This window comes from Trachemys scripta, chromosome 2 (assembly GCF_013100865.1).
Source record: "Trachemys scripta elegans isolate TJP31775 chromosome 2, CAS_Tse_1.0, whole genome shotgun sequence".
Lineage (NCBI taxonomy): Eukaryota > Metazoa > Chordata > Testudines > Emydidae > Trachemys > Trachemys scripta.
In genome coordinates this window covers 144,189,915-144,210,432 of record NC_048299.1, presented here as the reverse complement: position 1 = coordinate 144,210,432, position 20,518 = coordinate 144,189,915, and the positions used below count along the sequence as shown (strand labels likewise).

The following is a 20,518-nucleotide window of genomic DNA, read 5'->3' as shown; positions in this document are numbered from 1 at the left end:
TATCAGCTCTGCCTTAGAGATCTTTGTCAGCTTGTTGTTTGTGTGTCCCACTCCATATAGCAGAGTCCTGTGTTTCATGACTGTAGTGGGGTGGTTACCCTGCTCCTGAAATAAGAAGAGTGAGAACAGCTGGGGGAAGCTGAGTGAGTAGCTGACCACAGGTGTGGCCAGCTCAATCAGGGCCCAGCTGGCCCTGATAAGAGAGCTGTGAGCCAGAAATTGGAGGAGTCTCTCTCTAGTGGTGGAGAGAGAGAAGGACCTAGCTGCCTGGGAGCAGGGTACCAAAGGTAGAATAGTGCTGGGGAAAGGCAAGAGGAGCTGTGGAGCTCCAGCCTAGTAACTCCCCAGGCTGCAGGCCTTGTTCAAGGCCTAAAGAAGGTACTGGGGCTGCAGAGGTGCAGTCCGGGGTTAGGCAGAGGCAGCTGGTCCAACCTCCCCCCCATTGCCAATGATGCGTGGCCATTACAGACTGCAGTCTGTCCCAGTGAAAGGGGGCTAGATGATGACTGGCAGTAGCCACTGAGGCAAGGTGAGTATAGTGGGTTGGGGGTTCCCCTGGGACCTAGAGTAAGGGGGTACTGCTTGGGCAGAACCCCCAGGTAAAGGGCCACTGGGGTCTGGAAGGGATACAGGGCCTGAGGCAGGCAAGACACCGGCCAGTAGAAGGCACTTTGAAGCTGGAAAAGAGCTAATTCCAATATGACCAGGAGGAGGCGCTGTGCCAGTGAGTCTTCAAGGGGAAAAATAGTCAGGGCCAGCTCCAGGCACCAGCTTCTCAAGCAGGTACTTGGGGCGGCCGTTCCGGACAGGGGCAGCACGTCCAGGTATTCGGCGGCAATTCGGTGGACGGTCCCTCACTCCACCTGGGAGTGAAGGACCTCCCACCGAATTGCCGCCGCAGATCGCGATCCCGGCTTTTTTTGTTTTTGTTTTTTGTTTTGGCTGCTTGGGGCGGCCAAAACCCTGGAGCCCTTCATTATGGATGTCTTTTAAGTCTCTTCACTCCTTCCTTGACCATCTAATTATAACAATGGCCTTTACACCTTATCTTTTCCTGATGCATACATTCCTCATTCACACAAACAATCTCTTACAGAAACCTTCAAAGGTATACAGACAGCATTTTATATCCAGCAGAATACATTGTAAATCAAGCCTTGCTAAATCTTATAACTAAAACAATTCACCTTGGGGCTTCAGGCCCTCAACATTCCTCTAATTTCCTTAACATAGATACAATACAAGATTCTGTCTCTTACTTACTAAAACCTTAAAACAAAGAAATGTATATTTAACTAGAGTGCCTAATTTGTAATACATATAGGAAACCATAGTAGACATTATAACTTATCCTAAAACAAAAAGGTGATCATAATCAGTCATAAGGATTGTTCTAGTATGTCATTCCTTTCTGCTATTCAAAAAGGGTGGCTGACAGGATGAAATCAAATCATACATTAATTCTTATGGGACATTATAAAATCCTGCTCCTACATGCTGACCTGAACACAAAATGACTGTCTGTAGACAGCAAAGCCCTTAGGCCTGGTCTGCACTACTCAGTTAGGTCGACGTAAGCTGCCTTGCATCAACCTAGTTATGGAAGTGTCTTCACTTAAATTTGGCTCCTGCTGACATAAGTGCCTCTCTACGCCGATTTAGTAACACCACCTCCCCGAGTGGCATAGAGTCACGGTGGTTGTAATTAGGTCGATGCAGTGTCTGCCTGGACACTGCTTTGCTTGTGTCAACTGTTATTGGCTTTCAGGAACCGTCCCACAATGCCCCACCCGGACAGTACAATCGATACAAGCGCTCCTGGCAAGGGCGTGCATCGCTGACACAAGGAGGCAAGCATGCCCACACAAGCAATTTAATATCTGTGATAGCTCTTGGGTTGACATACTTTTGTAGTGCAGACATGGCCTTAGATATTTAAAGATGCACTATGGAGCAAATAAAGGCAGAGGTTGCATACAAGAGTGCTAACCCTGAAGGTTCAAAAATCAAAAGTCAGGCACCAGAAATCATAAGTATTTAAAAAATAAACTTTGGATTCTTATTTGCCTTCTGCTGTTTCAGGTTTTAGGGATCACATTTTCAAGCTTTTCTTTGTAATCACAAAGACTGGGAATATGTTGTTTTTTTTGTTTGTGTTTGGTTTTTTTTTTTTTTTTTTAAATGAAAGTTGAGATTCTCATGTAATCACCTGACTCCAGTAGCTGCAGCTTTAAAAAAAAAACACCAACTATTCTGAGATGGAAAATCACAAGACATGGCAACATTGCAGCCTAAACCTTGGACAGTGATCTAGAAAGATGGTGGTGGTTTGTAAAAAGGCATAATTTCTGTAGCCTTGTATTTGTCTTCTGTTCTTGGTATTTTCCAAGCATCTTTTTCACTTTGGTATTGTGCTATTGCTTCTTTTTGTTTCCCCAGATGAATGCAGTTTTCCATTCCAACATCCAAGAAGGGATTAGGCATTATTATGATGACCTGGATTTCAAGAACATTTTGGATTTTGTACAAGAAAAGGTTAGTTTTGCTGTGGTTTTGCTTTGTTTGTTTGTTTAAGTGTTGGCGTGTTATTGTAAAGATTGACTTGACACAATAATTCAGTCGCTCCTGCCAGAAGGAGCCACCTGTGCTTCATTAAATAGCAACCAAATAATCAATAAGGGGAATACTAATTGAAAACAATTATTGATTTTTGTTTTCCTTTGTGAAAACAATGTCTCATGAGTAGTAAGCTGTAATTTCTATGAGTGTGAGAGAGATTAAAAAATATATTTAAAATCTGTGATAATTTCCTTCCTACCTGGAATTCATTTCCATTTTAAGGAATGTTTTATTCAGTTTTTCTTAAAAATGCATCCGTCGATCAATCAATTATTTTTGGTTCTGCAATGAGCCGGACGAACCTGACAGGTGCTTTACAGTTGCAAATCACTCTGCTACTGAGACTAAATATTCTTTCTGGTTAGTCTCATGTTTTTACCATGAAGAATCTCACCCAGTTAATTTATGCACTCGCAATATATAATAGTGTGTGTGCACCCACTCCCGGAGAGAGCCCCTTTGTGCTTTGAAAGAATTACTTTTTATCTTCACGTTTTCATGGATAATCTCTGTTAACTACTGTGACGGGTTGGATCACAGAAACCCCCTTGGGAGCTGCCACCAGATGTGCAAAGACTACCCCTGCTTTTGTTTTCCCTGCCAGCTCAGGACTCCAGCACCCTGTCTTGCTGAGCCGGACACTCCCATCTGGCTCCAGACACAGACCCAGGGTCTGAATCTCCTGTCCGAAAGCTGCAAGTTTACCTGAAAACAGCTCACAGTAGTGTGCTTGTCTTTAACACTCAGATGCCCAACTCCCAATGGGGTCTAAACCCAGATAAATCCGTTTTACCCTGCATAAAGCTTATGCAGGGCAAACTCATAAATTGTTCGCCCTCTATAACACTGATAGAGAGATATGCACAGTTGTTTGCTCCCCCAGGTATTAATACATACTCTGAGTAAATTACTAAATAAAAAGTGATTTTATTAAATACAGACAGTAGGATTTAAGTGGTTCAAAGTAGTAACAGACAGAACAAAGTAAGTCACCAAGCAAAATAAAATAAAATGCGCAAATCTATGCCTAATCAAACTAAATACAGATAATCTCACCCTCAGAGATGCTTCAGTAAGTTTTTCTCAGACTGAACACCTTCCAGGCCTGGGCACAATTCTTTCCCCTGGTACAGCTCTTGTTGCAGCTCAGGTGGTAGCTAGGGGATTCTTCATGATGGCTCCTCTCCCTCTCTGTTCTCTTCCTCCCTTTATATATCTTTTGCATAAGGCGGGAACTCTTTGTCTCTCTGGTTTTCCACAACCCCTCACTGGAAAAGCACCAGGTTAAAGATGGATTCCAGTTCAGGTGACACGATCACATGTCACTGCAAGACTTCATTACTCACTTGCCAGCACACACATATACAGGAAGACTCACAGGTAAATACAGCCATCTGCAGACAATGGGAGTCATCAAGATTCCAAACCATCATTAATGGTCCACACTTTACACAATTACAATAGGCCCTCAGAGTTACATTTTATATTTCTAGTTTTAGATACAAGAGTGGTACATTTATACAAATCAGATGATCATACTCAGTAGATTATAAGCTTTGTAATGATACCTTACAAGAGACCTTTTGCATGAGGCATATCCCAGTAACGTTACATTCACTTATTACCGTATTTTCTCTAAAACTATCTCAGTTACATTATATTGACTTATTATCAAGTTTTTATAAAACCATATAGACTGCACAACGTCACAACTACTCATTATTGTCAGTTTTTATCACCTGAAATATTTTTTATATTAACACAAGCTCTGATGCTAAGTTGTTGTTGTTGTTTTTCTTGCTAAACTTCATGACTATTGAAGCCAAGCCTCAGAAATACAATACTTGATAATCCACTTTAGGGCTGGGGTTTACAAAGGAGCCTAACTCTTCATATGTACAAGCCCTTAGGGGCCCTACTACCGTTGAAATTTAGTAGTAGCTATGTAAATAAAATTTTCAAAAATACCTAAGTGACATAGGAACCCAAGTGCCTTAAGTTCATTTGAAAAATCCTATCCTACTTTTTTGTTAATTATCAAATAGTAATGACAGGAAGAAAGCACACCCCATCTCTCAGAGGAGGCAGTGTGGCGTAGGTGTTAGAGCAGTGGGGTGGGATTCAGGAGAGCTGGGTTCTATTTCCAACTCTGCTATTGGCCTGCTGGGCAACCTTGGACAAGTCACTTCCCCTCGCTGTGCCTCAGTTTCCCCATCTGTAAAATAGGGATAATGATGCTTACCTCCCTTTGTAAAGCACTTGTAAAGCCCTATCTCTGTTCCAATTCAGGTAATTATTTTCTGTTTTCCCTGACTACTCTGCAATCTTATTTGGCCAAGGCATTCACTTTCTGTCCTGTATTTCTGTATAGCATTGCTATAGGGTCCATTTAATTCATAAGTAGGTGAGGTGATTATTAGGGATCGTGCCGAATGAAAGTAGAATACCAGGCACTGTATTGTTTGCAGGGTATTTTATGCAGTCAAGGTACCATGGCTGCTGTTAAAGAGTCAGCATCTACCCACAGTTTCCATACAATGCAGTGTTTTACTGTACATAGAGTAGGAAGAATTGCAGGAATTCCGATACTTCCATGGGTAAATATTGATTTTTAAATGGAGACCTGTAATTGACAGATATATTAAGTATCTGCTAGCTGCAAACATGATACTTTCCTAGCAAGAGTTCAGAGGGAGTCACAAGAGCGTATATGACTAGTCACTGCTCATTCTACACTCCTCCATCTCTGTGTATCCTATTAGCAGAGGTGATCTGGCTTATTAGCGGCATGATTTAAAAAAAAAAGTCTTGGGGTTTGCTGGCAGCAAACATATCGTAGGGAGAGGTTTTCAAAGGCTGTCATCTCTGTAACTGGGAGTGAATGGCTCATGTTTTAGAAGTGAGGATAGTTTATGATCTTAATGGCCATGGTTTGAATGCTGCCCTGTTGACTGAACGTCATTCCCATTTGATACCATTTGCCAGAATTTGGGAATTGGAGACAAGGGATGGATCACTTGATTACCTGTTCTGTTCATTCCCTCTGGGGCACCTGGCACTGGCCACTGTTGGAAGACTGCACTAGATGGACCTTTGGTCTGACCCAGTATGGCCATTCTTATATTATTATGATATCCGTTAGGTTGTTTGTATGAAATGCATTGATGGCATTGTCGTTCCTCCTGGATAGGTATTTATATCCTAAAACCTGCCTTCGTTATTGCCTTTGCTGGGATTCTCAGCACAGAGGTCAAGAAAAGAACGAGGCATGGAGCGTGAACTACCTCCTTGTGTGTGTGAGCACCAGCTAAGGCACCAGTTGTGCAACTACTAATGAATTGATTAGAGCAACAGAGGGTTCTGTGGCACCTTTGAGACTAACAGAAGTACTGGGAGCATAAGCTTTCGTGGGTAAGAACCTCACTTCTTCAGATACAAGACTGAAGTCTTGCAGTTTTACAGATTCAGACTAACACGGCTACCCCTCTGAATTGATTAGAGACAGGCTTCCACAGCATCTGCTGACCTGAGATGTGTGTGTGTGTTCGTTTTTTTTACAGGTATCTGTGTGGCACCCATCACTAGAGTAGCTGGGTGAAGTAGGGAGCTAATAACCTACAGCCTTAATGTATATATGTATCAGCCTTATGAGATTTCTCTCACCAGTTACCACAGCAAGACGGTTTTTGATAGGTGAATAGATTATTAATAGTTCTATTATCATCTTCACGAGAAGGGGAATGTGGGGGTGATGCAGACTTTGTGTCTCAGCTGGTACATTTTCATAGCTGTTTGACAACGTTGCTGGGTCCTGTGTTTATTTAAAAATAGCAAGATCTAATATCTCCTGGTAGGTCTTTTAAAAATTGCTAAACACCTGATTGAGATGCACAACAGGGAACGTGGAAGCTTCAAAATCATGTCGTTCTGCCTCACTTTCTGACTACAGGCTCTGCTCACCCAGTCTCATGGGAAACTTGGTGTTGCTGTAGGGGATCTAAGGAAGGATAACAGCCAGGCAACTCAAGAGTCACTGGTCCCTGTCACAAAAAGGAACAGCATTCTCTTTTTATAATCTTGTTTGCTCTGGTAAAGGCATAACATAGAGTATGGATATTCATGAAGTCCTGTATCGGGGGTAGCCGTGTTAGTCTGTATCCACAAAAACAACAAGGAGTCCGCTGGCACATTATAGACTAACAGATTTATTTGGGCATAAGCTTTCGTGGATAAAAAAAAACCTCACTTCTTCAGATCTGCATCTGAAGAAGTGAGGTTTTTTACTCACAAAAGCTTATGCCCAAATAAATCTGTTAGTCTTTAAGGTGCCAGGACTTTAAGTCTTTAAGACTCCTTGTTGTTTTCATGAAGTCCTGAGCAGCAGATCTTCAGTTATGTGCCTCAATAAGTCAGTTGAATAAACTAGTCTCTTTTGCACTATCTGTAAGATATCTCTGCTGACTAGCTGAGTGACGTTATCTGTTTTTTTAACTCTAACAACTAATTAGTTCACATAGTGCTGGTCCCCTCTGCCCACTAATTACTCATTCACTTAAGCCTTTTGCATGAGAAGTTAATTGTTAAATGTTTCATTCCTTTCTCGCCAGTCCACCATTGTTCAGTCACGCTTCCTCCCTGTTTCATGTTGACTTCCTTCCGTACATTGTGAATAGTTGTCATGAATCTCAAAGCAGAGGCATACACTCACAGCACAGTGAGCAGCTAAGCCACATGTGGGTGGCATGGGGACTAGAACTGCAAGCCAGAAGGGTCTGCCACTTGAGCTGAAGGAAGCATCTGTCTGTACCTGTCTTGTTTGTACCAGTGTTCTACTTGCTTATGGATAAATAGAGGATTTGACTCCTCCAGGGTATCAAATGACACCATTCACAGGCTCCTGGCATTTCAGAATGAGAAGGATCTTGTGACTTAAAGCATCTGAGTTCCATTGCTGGTTCTGCCACAGATTTTGTGTTTGACTTTATATGGTCTCTCTTTTGGCCTGATTTTCAAAGGTGCTGAGTACAGATGCTGACTAGAGGCGGACCAACTCTAGCAAATCAGGCTGTTAACGTCTCTGCAGTGTAGATTTCTTGTCTGCACAATGAGACTCTTCCCCTAGTTGACCAGGGTCTTGCAGCTTCATTAATTAATGTTTTTCATTCGCATTTGTTACACACAAGGCAGCCCTTGGAAAGAAGGGACTTTGAGAGTGCTGTTCGTTTTCAGCATCTTTGTTGAATGTAGGAGTGGTACCATTGCTAAATGTTTTATCTCTTAAAGGTCAAGCCTGGATTCAAATTCACTGGAACAGTCCAGTGCTGCCAAAACATGCTGTTCTGAGCATAGTTGAGTCTCAGAAGGTGCACAGAGCCCTGGTGACAGATTACTAGTGACAGTCCAGGATTGAATCTGGTCAGCACATCTTCATTGCACCACGTGTAGAATGCAGGAAGTGAGTTCCTTTCTGACTTGGTTAGCTTCTTTTCCTTGGTTTTTTGCTGGTTTTCGGACCAGTGAAGCTGGAAAGAGAAGTAATCCAAGGTGCTATTGCTGCTTCGTATTCTTTCCCCATCACTGCTGCTGGCAATGTGCTTTTAGCTCTTTGATTCAATTTGTTTCTTTAAATTAAATGAGTAAGAGCCATTCATCCACCAAACACTTTCACATAACTGGCAGTTCCTGTCCTCGGTTCTGCACTGTCTTCTCCTCCTCCATCCCTGGCTTCTCCACATATCTCCAATATTTTAAGCTTGAACTCCCTCATTGTTTTATTTCTCAGCAATGCCAAGCACCTAGATTTGGCTAGCTAAATCTCCTGAGTGCTTTCTTATGAAAACAGGGATGGTTTCTACAAATCATTAGGGTTTTGCCATTGATGATCCCACGTATAGTTAAGGCTGAAAGAGAAAAGGCCTTGAAGGTCCCTGTTAAGCATTTTCTGATGACTCATCTCTTCTATTCCATCAGGGGGAATACACAGGACTTTTTTCAATATCCCTCCAGTGTTGCTTTTTTGGGAGGGTCAGATTTATTGCAGGTCAGTGAAAACTGGTGAGCTGTCCAATACAAGGTGTACACAGCAATAGCACCTTGAATGCACTCTCTACTTGCACTGCATCTAAGAACTTCACATGATTTGTCTACCAGTGGTACTATCGCTGGTAGACAAGTCATGTCAAGTTCTTCTGATACGTCAAACTTTAGCCAATAGATGCCATACTGTTTTGAGAGAGGCTGTTCTTGTGGCATTTCCACCATGACCAGAAGCAGGAAACATCAGAACATGGTCATGTTCTCAACTTCCAGTGCAGTATCACTGGATAGTTTGGAAAGCATCTTAAAACCTCTGTGCTCAGCTGGACATCTTGGGATTTGCCCGTAAGAGCTTCCGGTGCTGTTGGCTGTTCCACTGTTTCCTGCCTCCTCTTCATACTCCACCTGCTTTATATACCCCAGTGTCTGTTTGTTGTTTTTTTTAATTCAGTCAAGCCTTCCCTCTGGATTCTATTTTAGGCAGCTCAGGCTAGATCTCCACATGTTATACGGGAGGTATGTAGTGTTTGCAAAAATTTTTACATTTGAGACTAAGTAATTTGACTGTAGCATAGTTTCCCTTTAAAGGGGACCCGATCAAGCATTATTGCATTTATTTCTGGTATCATCAGATGGAAATGTGGGAGCAATAGAAGTTAAAATATTAGCATAATAAATATTGCAACCCACAAGCTTGGGGGAGCTGTTCCACGTCCCAGTTTTCTAGATAGATACATCCTTGAATGAAACCTTGAATCATGAGTCAGACCCTTGAAAGCTGAGAAGGGTACTGTGTTTCTTGTTCATATGTCAAGCCTCTTTTCAATCAGAAATCGGCAAAGTTAATCTTCCAACATTTCTATAGTTCTTTCCCTTATGGAATTTAACAGATGATAACCCTTTTGCTGGCTAGTCAATCCATCTCATAGAACTTAACAGAAACTGATGTGAGTTGACAGAGGTTCAAAATCCCTAGAGATTAGATTTCATTCTTTTAGGCTTTAGAGTAACTTTCTTTTAAAACCATAATGCATTTCTACAGCATTCTATTGGCTTTGCCCAGGATCTTCAAAGGGAGGGAGATAGGCCTCCCATTCCCCTTGAAAGTCAATATGAGTTACAGATCTTGGCCTTCCATCAGCCTATTCATTTTTATATGATTTTTCTATAGGAGTTTCCTCATTGTGTAAGGAAAATCATTCTGTTGTACTGACGAGGCCTGCTGCCTCAGCTACTAACTGGTACAAAACAAATCTACCAAGGGTTAAACTCATTTTGTGTTGACTGTAGCCTGCCACCCATGCAGTAGCAGCCTGCAGAATTGCATAGGACCCTAAGAATTACCATATTGGATCAGACTAGTCCCACAGCCAGATGGTTCAAAGGAATAGGAATACATTGGGCCAGGACTGTTCCTCTTTCAAGCTTAGAAAATGAACTGGCTGAGTTAGAAGGGATTTGTAATAACTTTTAACGTGAAACTGTGCCCCAGTGGACAATCTTAAAGATACCTAAACCACTGATTAGCTGTTAAAATCAAAAGCCTTTCAATTTCACTCTCAATTTGAAGTCAACAGTAATACAGTATTTCACATTTGAATAGCCCCTTTAATTTTAAAATGTCAAAGCACTTTACAAATAATGCACCTAGCTCCTCAGAGAGAGTAAGTGTTGTTATCCTTATTTCATCATTTGGGAAACCAACGCACAGAAAAGGAGGGAGTAAATTTCCCTTAGAGAATCTGTGGCAGAGCTAGGAACAGAATCCAGGAACTGGACTCCAGTTCTTTACCTTGACTAAGATCATTCTTCTTCCGTGGAAAAGTAAGCCAATCCCTCTTATTACTGAAAGAACAAAGTGTAAAGAACAAGATTCTTGCTATAACAAATTTGTGTTATACATGCTTGGAAATAGCTTCAAAGCTGCTATTTACTATTGCTAAAGCTTGGCAGTTTTTGCAAGTCATACCACTATTCAGAACTCATTCGGTTGCCTTAACTGAGGAAATAATAAATAAACTAGATTTTATATATTGTCAAAGGTAATAAATAATGCAAGTAATAATGCAAAGGAGATTGGTTAGGACTCAATAAATCATTTGGATTAGTTTCCCTTACACCTTATGAAGTAGTAGCTGGAACATTGATAATACTGGCCTCATAACAACTGTTGATTTTTATCTACATATCAAATAGACTTCACTGCGTGGGTGTCAGCAGCATGATGAATTTTTGAAGGGTGCAAAATCTCAGCAACTGAATTGTCAAAGGCAAGGGTCAGCAGGTGCAATTTGTGTCTTGTAAATGTCCTTTTTCTATGACTTCATGCACTACCCTTGCAGTCTGCTAGACCCAAAGTACTCTGCATTTCAAGAACACCAAGGATCTCAAAGCACTTTACAAATGTCAATTAAAACTTTGTCTATGTACACTTGAACCAGATAGTTAACTGGTTTAATTGAACTGGGTTAAACTGGCATCGTTTAACTGCAAGTGTGTTTATATATACTCTGAGGGTATGTCTGCATTGCAAAAAAGACCCTTGGCAGCAAGTCTCAGAGCCTGGGTCAGCTGAAACCTTGCCGGGTTTCAGAGCCTGGGCTCCAGCCCGAGCCCAGATGTCTACAGTCCTGTTTTTAGCCATGAATCACGAGCCTAAGTCAGTTGATCCGGGCTCTGAGATTCACTGCCGTGGGTCTTCTTTTTCCGTTAGGCTTGGTCTACCCTATAAAGTATTGCAGCACAGCTGTGTTGACTAGGTGTGTGTGTGTGTGGGGGGGGGAATCACACTCCCTAGCTGACATAGTTATGCCAGCAACCTTCCACCCAACCCCAGTATAGACACAAATATACTGACAAAAGAGTGCTTTTGCCAGTGTAGCTGATGTTGTTCAGGGAGGTAGTGTAGCTATGACAGCAAAAGAAGTTGTTATGCTGACATATGCTGCATCTCCACTAAGCATCTTTGCCATACCAGCAAAGGCTCTATAGTGTAGATAAGCCCTTACTTCAGTTTATCTTTAACATATTCCTAATCAATTTAATGTAAACTGAATAAGAGTGTCTACACACACTTGCACTGGTTTAACTAAACTGGATTAAAATAAAATTAAACTGGTACAACTCTGCTTGTGCACCTGCCCTAAGCCTCCTAACTCCCTTATAAGATAGGTATTAAAATAACTATTTTACAAATGGGTAGACTGAGGCCCAGAGAGCTAACAGTTTTTTCACAAGATCATATAGCATGTCTCTCAGTGGCACAACCAGAAATCGAACTCCTAGGGCCTGATTTAAAGCCTCCTCCCCAAACCACCTACGATGGGAGATTTTCAAAAGTGCTTAAGGCTATGTCCGCACTACGAGCTAGGGGTGTGCTTCCTCTGCTCATGCATATGTACCTGTTTGTACTCAGCACAGCTAAGCCGTATCTCGACTGACACTACCTGTGCTACTGCGGCTACATGGCTGTTGTCGTGGAAAAAGTCACCCACGCATTGATTTTAGTTCACAGACTCAAACCTGAGGCCAGTTTATTGCAATACATACCAACGCGTTGGGGTAGCAGTCCGAAAACTACCACACCTAGCACAGCACGCAGGCTGCTTTTATTCCTTCAAACCGCAAACATAGTACAAATTATATGTCATTTGCGTGAAATAAGAGTTGGGGTCTGTCCCTTTTTGCCGATACCTCCCCTATCAATTTACGAGAATTGGGTGCATATTGAGTGGAGGGCTTCTTGGTGGTTTTGGATATGGGCAGCACTTAGCATTCATTCGGGGTATATTCTCGGCAGGGTGCATAGTACCTTCCGGGGTGTTATGGTCAGTGTACTGGGGAGTGGTTGACAGGACGCTCAAAGAAGGTATCTAACTGGCTAGTTTTGCATTTAGCTAGACATTTTTGCATTCAGCTACAGTTACCTATTGCTTCACACAAGCGGTTATTATATTTCATCAGCCATGAACATATTTTATTAGAGCTGCTGCTGGGGCTTTTTATTCTTTCCCTCCTTGCCCTCCCCCCTCCTCTGGTCATGACCCTTGACCGAGTTTGGCAAGAGGCTGTGTCACTTAGCCTAGTTCAGGCTTATGGCCTGCAGGGCAGGCCTATATGACGAGTCTTTGCCGATGTTCTGATTGGTACAAGGGAGGCCAGCCAGGCCTATTCCCCCACACTATTTATACTCATACTAGCTAGATGAGAGCTAGTGCAAGTATGTGTACATGAGCCGGGGAATCGCATCCCTCACCTGTAGTGTAGACCTAGCCTGAGGGGCTTGGACCACTGGAAGTCAGTCTCTTAGGCATACTAGAGCCATTTCCTCCCCCTGCTTTGTGGTTCTTTTCTGAAAAATAGTTCATTAAAAACAAATGGAAAAATGTGTAAAACAAATTAACTGCTTAGCTCAGATTTATTGTTTGCACACACAAGACATTTTTTTGTGTCCCATTCTTTAGATTGAAAATTCAGGCCCACTGCTTGCCTATAAATGGGTGTTTCTCTTGCAAACATGTTCTTCTTTTTAGTCTCTCTCAGAAAAAGATGAAAGGTTTCTTTCACCAATCTTGCTCATTATCCCATAAGTCTGTCATTGGGATGTGTGTTTTTCTTTTAACAAACACATGCTAACAACCATCTAGAAGACAGGATTGTAATACCACTATCAGATTTCTTATATCTACAATACCTTGCCTGTCATCAACATGGATCATTTTTGATAATGTGACCCCCTAAGGCCACATCTGTTGGGTTCCATCAAAGTGTAGCAAGAAAGAAAACATGAAAACTAGCTCTTATGCTTCCTTCAGATCTAAAAAACACATTTAAGTGTGTGTGGTGTCTTGTGAGAAGTAAATACTGGCACAATAAATAGCTAAGAATATATCTAACTTCCCAGGGAAGAACACCCTCCAAGATCCTGACCAACACTTTGAAGGAGCTAGAAAATGCAGCCATGAAGAACCCACACCAGATTTTCTTCCGACATTCGTCCTCGTGTAAGACTTTTGGCATTGTAGCGATATAAACTCTTCCAGCAGAACAGGCATGCACAAGAAAGCTTCATTTGGGACTGTGCACTAGAAAGGGAGATTTCATGTTGTTGAGTGCCAAGTAATTTTATCTCCAAAAAATTTACCCCCCCAAAGAAGTGTAATCTAGAGAAACAAGAAATGGCAGGGGCCCAGTTCTTAGCAATTGTCTCTCTCAGTGCCACTTCCGGGATGTGACTCTCACTGTCAGTCACATGCGGTTCTTTCCCTGCTTTAGGGCACCCAACAGTTAAGCATAGCAATCACAGTGATTAACTATGACTAAATGAAAAGGGGTGGGGGAGTAAAAGCAAAATGAAACAAGGCACAAACAGTGGTGACTTCAGTTCTGATCACTTCCGGAGGCCCTTCTGTGGAAGCTTTTAACAGAGATCAAACCTTAAAAGTGAGGTCTACCCTAGAGGGGACACATCTCTAAGTAAACTACAACCAGAGTATCATTCCCCAAAATTAGAAGTGAGTACTTCCTGTAGCCCACTGGGTTAGCTTACCTCTATTCTATTCACTGCTTTGCATTCTATTCTGCTTTATTTTATTCAGCAGTAATGCAAGGAACCTACAGGCCTGTATCCTGTAAGACATTGGCTTCAGCAGCTAGCCTCATGCTTGAGGCCTACTAACTTTGGCATAGATAAACTTAGGTAACCCATAAGTTTTGGGGAACTGGAAGTCAAGTGTAAGGGGGAATGCTGTCCATAATGACATCAGCCAACCACAGAAACAAGAGCTACCACCAGCTTCTGGAAGATGGAGAGACCACAGAATAAACATCTACTTTACTGAGTTAGAGTGTTTGTGACTTTGCTAAATGGATTCATAAATTATTTATTTGGGAGTATAGATGAGTTCCTATAGTGTGAGCTGTGCACATTGGGCTCCCCAACTATATAATAATTTTAATAGTACTGGGCCTGATCTTGGGACAAGGACCTGTCAATCTTCAAAGCGATAACTGGGAATTCTTATTCATCATCTATAGACTAGGCTACATTTTGCAACATATCATAGATAAATGATACAGCTTATAGATGGGGAAAAGGACTTTCATTTAAAGGTTGGTGAGTGCTGTTCAGTTTATCATGGATAACAAAGAGCTTATAAATAGGCAATGTGAGTAATCCTAACTAAATTCTATGAAATCAAAGCAAGTGTTGAAATCAGTTACTTAAAACAGGCCATTCAAGGAGCTGGCTTGAGGCAGACAAATTAATGAATATTAAGAATTTAAAATCTGAATTAAATCCCACTGTTTCTCTCTATTTACCAAGATTCGTTTATGTATCCTCACTTGAAATACATGGTCTAAGTACACTGGTGTTTCACAGTAGAAGCTGTTAGTACCTTCGGTTACAATAGCATGTATCTGCTCCATTCCTGAACTGGAACAAGAGCTGACCAGGATTCTTATGTGGACCCAGAGCGTGGAGACCTGGCACAACTAACAAAGTGAGTTACACTTTGTAGAACGATTTAGTAAATCAGACCCCATGAACGAGGTACGTGGCTTGAACTAACCTCAGTCTGGGTAGTTGATTGAAAGAATCTGAGGGGCTGTGTGCAGTGTACCTGCAGGGCCACAAGGGGGGCATGCTTGAGGGCAGAGCCCTATGGCAATCATCAAAGATGTTATTGTCCTTTCTTCACACCAAACCTTGAAGCCGTGATTCTTGTCTTTTTTTGCGCTCAGTAAGGAGTTGCTTAGGCATTGCCAGATACCTAATTAATACCCCAATTAATATAAATATCCTATACTCCAATGGCTTCTTCTATTAGTAACCAATTCTATCATCAAATGACCTTGTTATGTCGCATATAACCATCTCGCTATTTACATAACACGTATCAGGAAGTTTTTGTACGCCGGTTTGCATTTAGAGAAAATATTTGCAAACATACATCTTAAAAAAGGCTTATGCTATCTTTAAGCATTAAGGGATTGCAGGATTTCTACAAGGTTTTTTAAAAGGAAACATGAGTTTTAGAGCTTATCTACACAATCCTGCAGTGTGATCTAGGTGGGTGTGAACTGTAGAATGCTCTAATGCGTTGCATTCTAACTGTCCCAGGTAGGCCCTGCTGGCACAAACTAAAAGGGACCAAGTGCATGCTAATGTAGTCCTACATCAACACAAACTGGGCAGTTCAAGCAACATATTAATGCTCTACAATTCGCACCCCCATAGACCACACTGCAGCATCTTGTAGACAAGCCATTAGTCATAACCAAAACATTTCCCAACTACACATGTTTTCTTTAAAGGTAAATGAATGAAGAAGACTTGAAAGTGTCTCTAAAAGAAATTATCTTCAGTATTTCTGTAATTCTTTGTGTGAGTTTGAAACAGGTTTTTCTCTGTGAAGCTAGGAGGGGGGTGAAAAAGCCCATGTTTACTGCTCTTGTTAACAGATCTCTCCACGTTATTTCTCTCTAAAATATCCTGAATAGAACATCCTTGCATTTTTACGAAGTCTTGTACTTGAGAAGAGAGCTCATCTCTATACCAGACTTGTATCTCATACCAGAAGGATGTACCTGTTTTTTTTATCAGAAGATCTTGTTGATCTGCTGGCTCTTGTGATCAAAATAGTCCTTTTATTTAAGATCTGCTATTTACAGTACATTTACAACTAACCATTAAAGACTTCTATCAAATATTCTATACAAAGCAAGAATCACAATAACACCTTTATACAACTTTCAAAACAGAATACTGTATAAAAAAAATAGTGTGTTAAAACAAAATGGACATTATAAACTGGATTTCAGCGTCTGTGTGAACATATTTGAGGTGATAAATGTGGTGTTATCTTTTCTTTGACACTTTGGGAGTCCAGATCTCAACTTTTCTAAAACTTTGGAGAGTGTTTGGATTCAACTGAGAGGTATCTGCCATGAAGTTTGGATTATAATCTAAACACTGTTTAGGCAGGAGAAGAAGATATGTTTCTCATGAGGTGGGGTTAATTTGGATCAAACTCTTAAGTAAATTCTGTATTAAGAGAAACAGCGCACACGTTTGGGACATAAACACATACGAGCATCTCTTTCAAAAACCGCATGCGTTGCTAAGGATAAGCCAGGGAAGAAAGAAAATAGGAATATGTTGTTGCTTTTTTTAAAAAACCTATTTTTTCCACTCTCCTGAAAGAGAACCAGAGATATTTGCAGAAAATACAGTTGATCATTGCCACTGACCTGTCAGCGAGAAGAAAGTCTGAAGTTTACAGGGTTGAAATTCCTAGGGAAAAGCTGTTACTTGCCAAATGTCATCTCTTGTTAAGCATCTTAAGGACATGAGACTATTTCCTTAACCTGTTCTCTGGGGGAACTGAATGGGGATCAGCACATTCACTCCTCAAAAATGTCAGTCCAGCTAATCTGCTTGCTCATCTCGCGTTCTTGCTAAGAAATCTAAAACCCTTGTGTCCCTCCTGATCAGCTGCTTGCTGATAACATCGGGTTTGACCAGGACTAACCTGCTGCCTTGTACCTGAAGCAGGGAGTCATGTTCTAATCAAAACTCTGTAATGTCAGGCTAAGACCCTTAAAGGACTCTGAAGGAGTTAGATGCTGAATTTTCAATGGGAGTTGGGTACCTAATTTCCTTAGGCACCTGTGAACATCCCAGCCTGAAGCCTCTCAGCACATGGTGCCCATTTCTCTTCAGGATTAGGTGGCCCCAATTCGCACAGCCACTATGTGGCACAAAGGCTCCCCAGCCAATTTCGGCAGCAGGAGTATGAAATCAGGAGCTGTGTTGTCTAGTGGTCAGAACTGTCAGCTGGGACTCGGGAATAGAGCTAGGCAAATAATCTTTTTTGGGGGGTATGAACATTTCTCTTTTTAAAAAAAAGGTCGGATCAAACTGAACATGGAATTTTTCAGAATTTTTGGTGAATTGAAAAAGTCACTTTTCCAGAGTGGTTATTCGAACCTGCCTCTCCCACATCGAGGTGACTGCCCTAATCATTGGGCTAATGGTTATAAAGGTTGGGGGAGGGGAACAGCAGCAGCAGAGTCACCCCCATCTTCTTCTCCTTTGGCCATTTTGTGAATGGCCAAAACTATTTGTGTCAAATTCAGGAATTGTTTTGGTTCGTCCAAAATGACTTTTTTTTTTTTTTTTTTCATCAAATACATTATTCATCCATTTCACTCAGCTCTACTCGGGAGACGTGGGTGCAGACTCCGAGTTTAGCAAAGTGTCACTCTCAGGGACAGTTCACCCCCTTTAACTTTCCTCCCAGGCTCATAGGTGCGCCACTTCTGTACCACTTCCAGCATGTTTGAAATTTGAGCTTACCCAAAGTTTGAAATTTCAGTTAGAAGGGTGTTGGCAAAAAAGCTGGGCCTAGCTGCTTTTGGGTTTAGAAGGTGAGAGATCAAATCAAAGTTTCAATCCATGTAACCTCTTCACTGGGACACGATAATCTCTGCTGCACCAAAGGGGCCGTGAGGTCTGCATTTTCAGACATCTATTCGGTCATCGATATGTGCACCAGCTGATGGGAGACACATGCATGATAGAGCCCTATCCTGTTTTTAAACTAACAGGATTGTACAACTGATTGGACAGCTAGTTCACTGGTGTTACTTTTATTTTGTTTATGGAGGTGGGAAATGCTTACCATAAGCATACCAGCAAAGGTGTATTTCAAATAGCGGAAGTCAAAACAGTGATTCTGGAAATGGATAAGAGAACAAAGTGAGTAGGCTGTATAAGTAGCTGTCTCACCAAATATATTAGTATTACAGAATGTGGATAAAAAAATAAATCAATCAGGGGAAGGCTAGAAGTTCAAGGTTCAAATCCAGTTCTGAATTTTCCTCAGAGTCTTGGTATGTTTGAAAATGAGATTTGAGTTGGGACCCATCTTTAGACTTCTGGATTCCATCACTTGTATAACGTCTATATTCATTATGTATTCATTATGCAACTTTAATGAACACTTCTTATGGGTAAAATACTGAATGCAAAGCGGTCCTAATTCTCATCTGACATAACTGGTAAACTCTGACATCAATGGAGCTACTCCTGATTTACACTGGGACCAAGTATGTTGCTTATACCAATGTGTGATGTATGTAGTTATAAACTTACGATTTTGTTCTCTGTGTACTGCATGTTTAAACTTTTAGAAGCCTGTTTTCTGCTGGATGCTATTTTACAGGAGAGGCTTCCACAGTGCTCCCTCATGGTCAGTTTATTCTTCTTCTGTTTGTCTTCTCTTATTCTAAAATACAGCATCACTCACATTGGAAGGATGTGGTTTCCCTTTGTGTTGGATAAATAGCATTTAATTAAAATGACAACCAACCCAACCTGTTCAGCGACCAGGTTGCAATGAATTTGATGGTCTCAGTCCAATTGCTAGTGGACACACACCAGTTATTAAACTCCTCACCACCGCATGTAATCTGAGCAGAGAGGCTAAGAGCTAAATGGACTATAGAGACTGAACTTCAGTATCTTCTTTAGAGGCCATCTCTCCATAACAGGCTTGAATATATTGGCCAGGCAGTAGGGAAAGACACAACACTTGCCCTCCTGTTATTTGTACAATGCCTTTTGAGGGTAATAAGAGAACAGTTATCCAAGACTGTCAGTCTGACACTTTTCCCCGCCAGCAACAAATGGACATTTCTTTCAAGATAAGAATTTAAACCAGCAAGCTCATTTAACAGTCTCCGTCCCAATTAAATAAACATGATGTAGTGTGAGCTTAGTTCCATCCTGCGAAGAACAGAGCGTGACTTGCCTTGAACTCTTGTATTTTGTGAATATGAAAAAAGTAAAACCACTTTCTATTTAGCTGTAAATCTGATCTCTAATTTAGTTTGACTTGGGGAGAAAAATCACCATGAGAGAGAGAGTGGAGTCTGATTGGCATTTTGTGGAATGGGATCAGCTAGCCTGGGTGTTGGAGACGACTGAGAAATACATTCATTAAAGACAATGAAATGAAAACTCTTGCCTGTGATCATAAGGGAAAGAAATAAAGGACGTATCCTACTTGCCTCTAATTAAATCAACCTGAATGAAAGATGAACGAGCCTGATTTTTCCTGGGCTGAAATAGATATGTTCATACATGGAAATGAAAAACAAAAAACAACCCAGTCTGCAGCTGCTGTTTGTCATATTCATAGAAAATATGAAAAATTGGTTAGAGTTAGAGAGAGGAAATGAAGATAGTAATTAGAGAAGCATTGGTTCAATGTAAATGTCTCCAAAGGTGCACAGTTGGCCTACGATTTGGATTACAGACTTGCCTCAAGCAAAGCTACTATACTGTTCTCCAGCCTGCCAATCTCCAGCTGTCTGCTCTACTGCTTACACCGCACTTCTGAGGGGCCAGGTTAGCCAGAGGCCAATTATCAGGACAAAGTAGCACCGTGAATCTCAATTATGCACTATTTTCAGTCATCGTCTTTGACTTATTCAACTTCATTTGAGCTTAATTGCTAGTGGGACCTGGGGTGATGGGTGACCACATCACTAAAACCACTTCCAAAACTGGTCCCAATTATTATTGTTTGTCTTTGCAGGTTTTTACTGGGTCATGGCGACTGACCTGTCCTCTTGATCCTAGAGGGTGGTCCCTATAATTCAGAGGCCAGACATACTGATGGAGGAAAGAGTGATGAAGTCCGGTGTGCTACTCCCTATGCTATATCTATCCTGTGAATACAGACAGGGTTTTAGTCTCTAGGGCTGTCAAATTGGCCCCTTTAACCAGCACTAAATTCACTTACAAGTCTTGTGAAAATAATTTATTTCTAGACTAAATTAACTAAAAAAGATT

General features: G+C 41.3%; 1 protein-coding gene across 2 annotated transcripts in view; it reads left to right on the top strand.

The window, feature by feature from the left end:
• The window catches only part of LOC117872895 (tetraspanin-15-like), a 201,237-nt gene that overhangs the window by 94,479 nt on the left and 86,240 nt on the right, over positions 1-20,518 (top strand). For both annotated transcript variants that reach the window (XM_034761736.1, XM_034761734.1), the window contains one exon: positions 2,440-2,535. In XM_034761736.1, the coding sequence (XP_034617627.1) occupies positions 2,440-2,535 (96 nt within the window). The remainder of the gene's footprint in view (positions 1-2,439; positions 2,536-20,518) is intronic.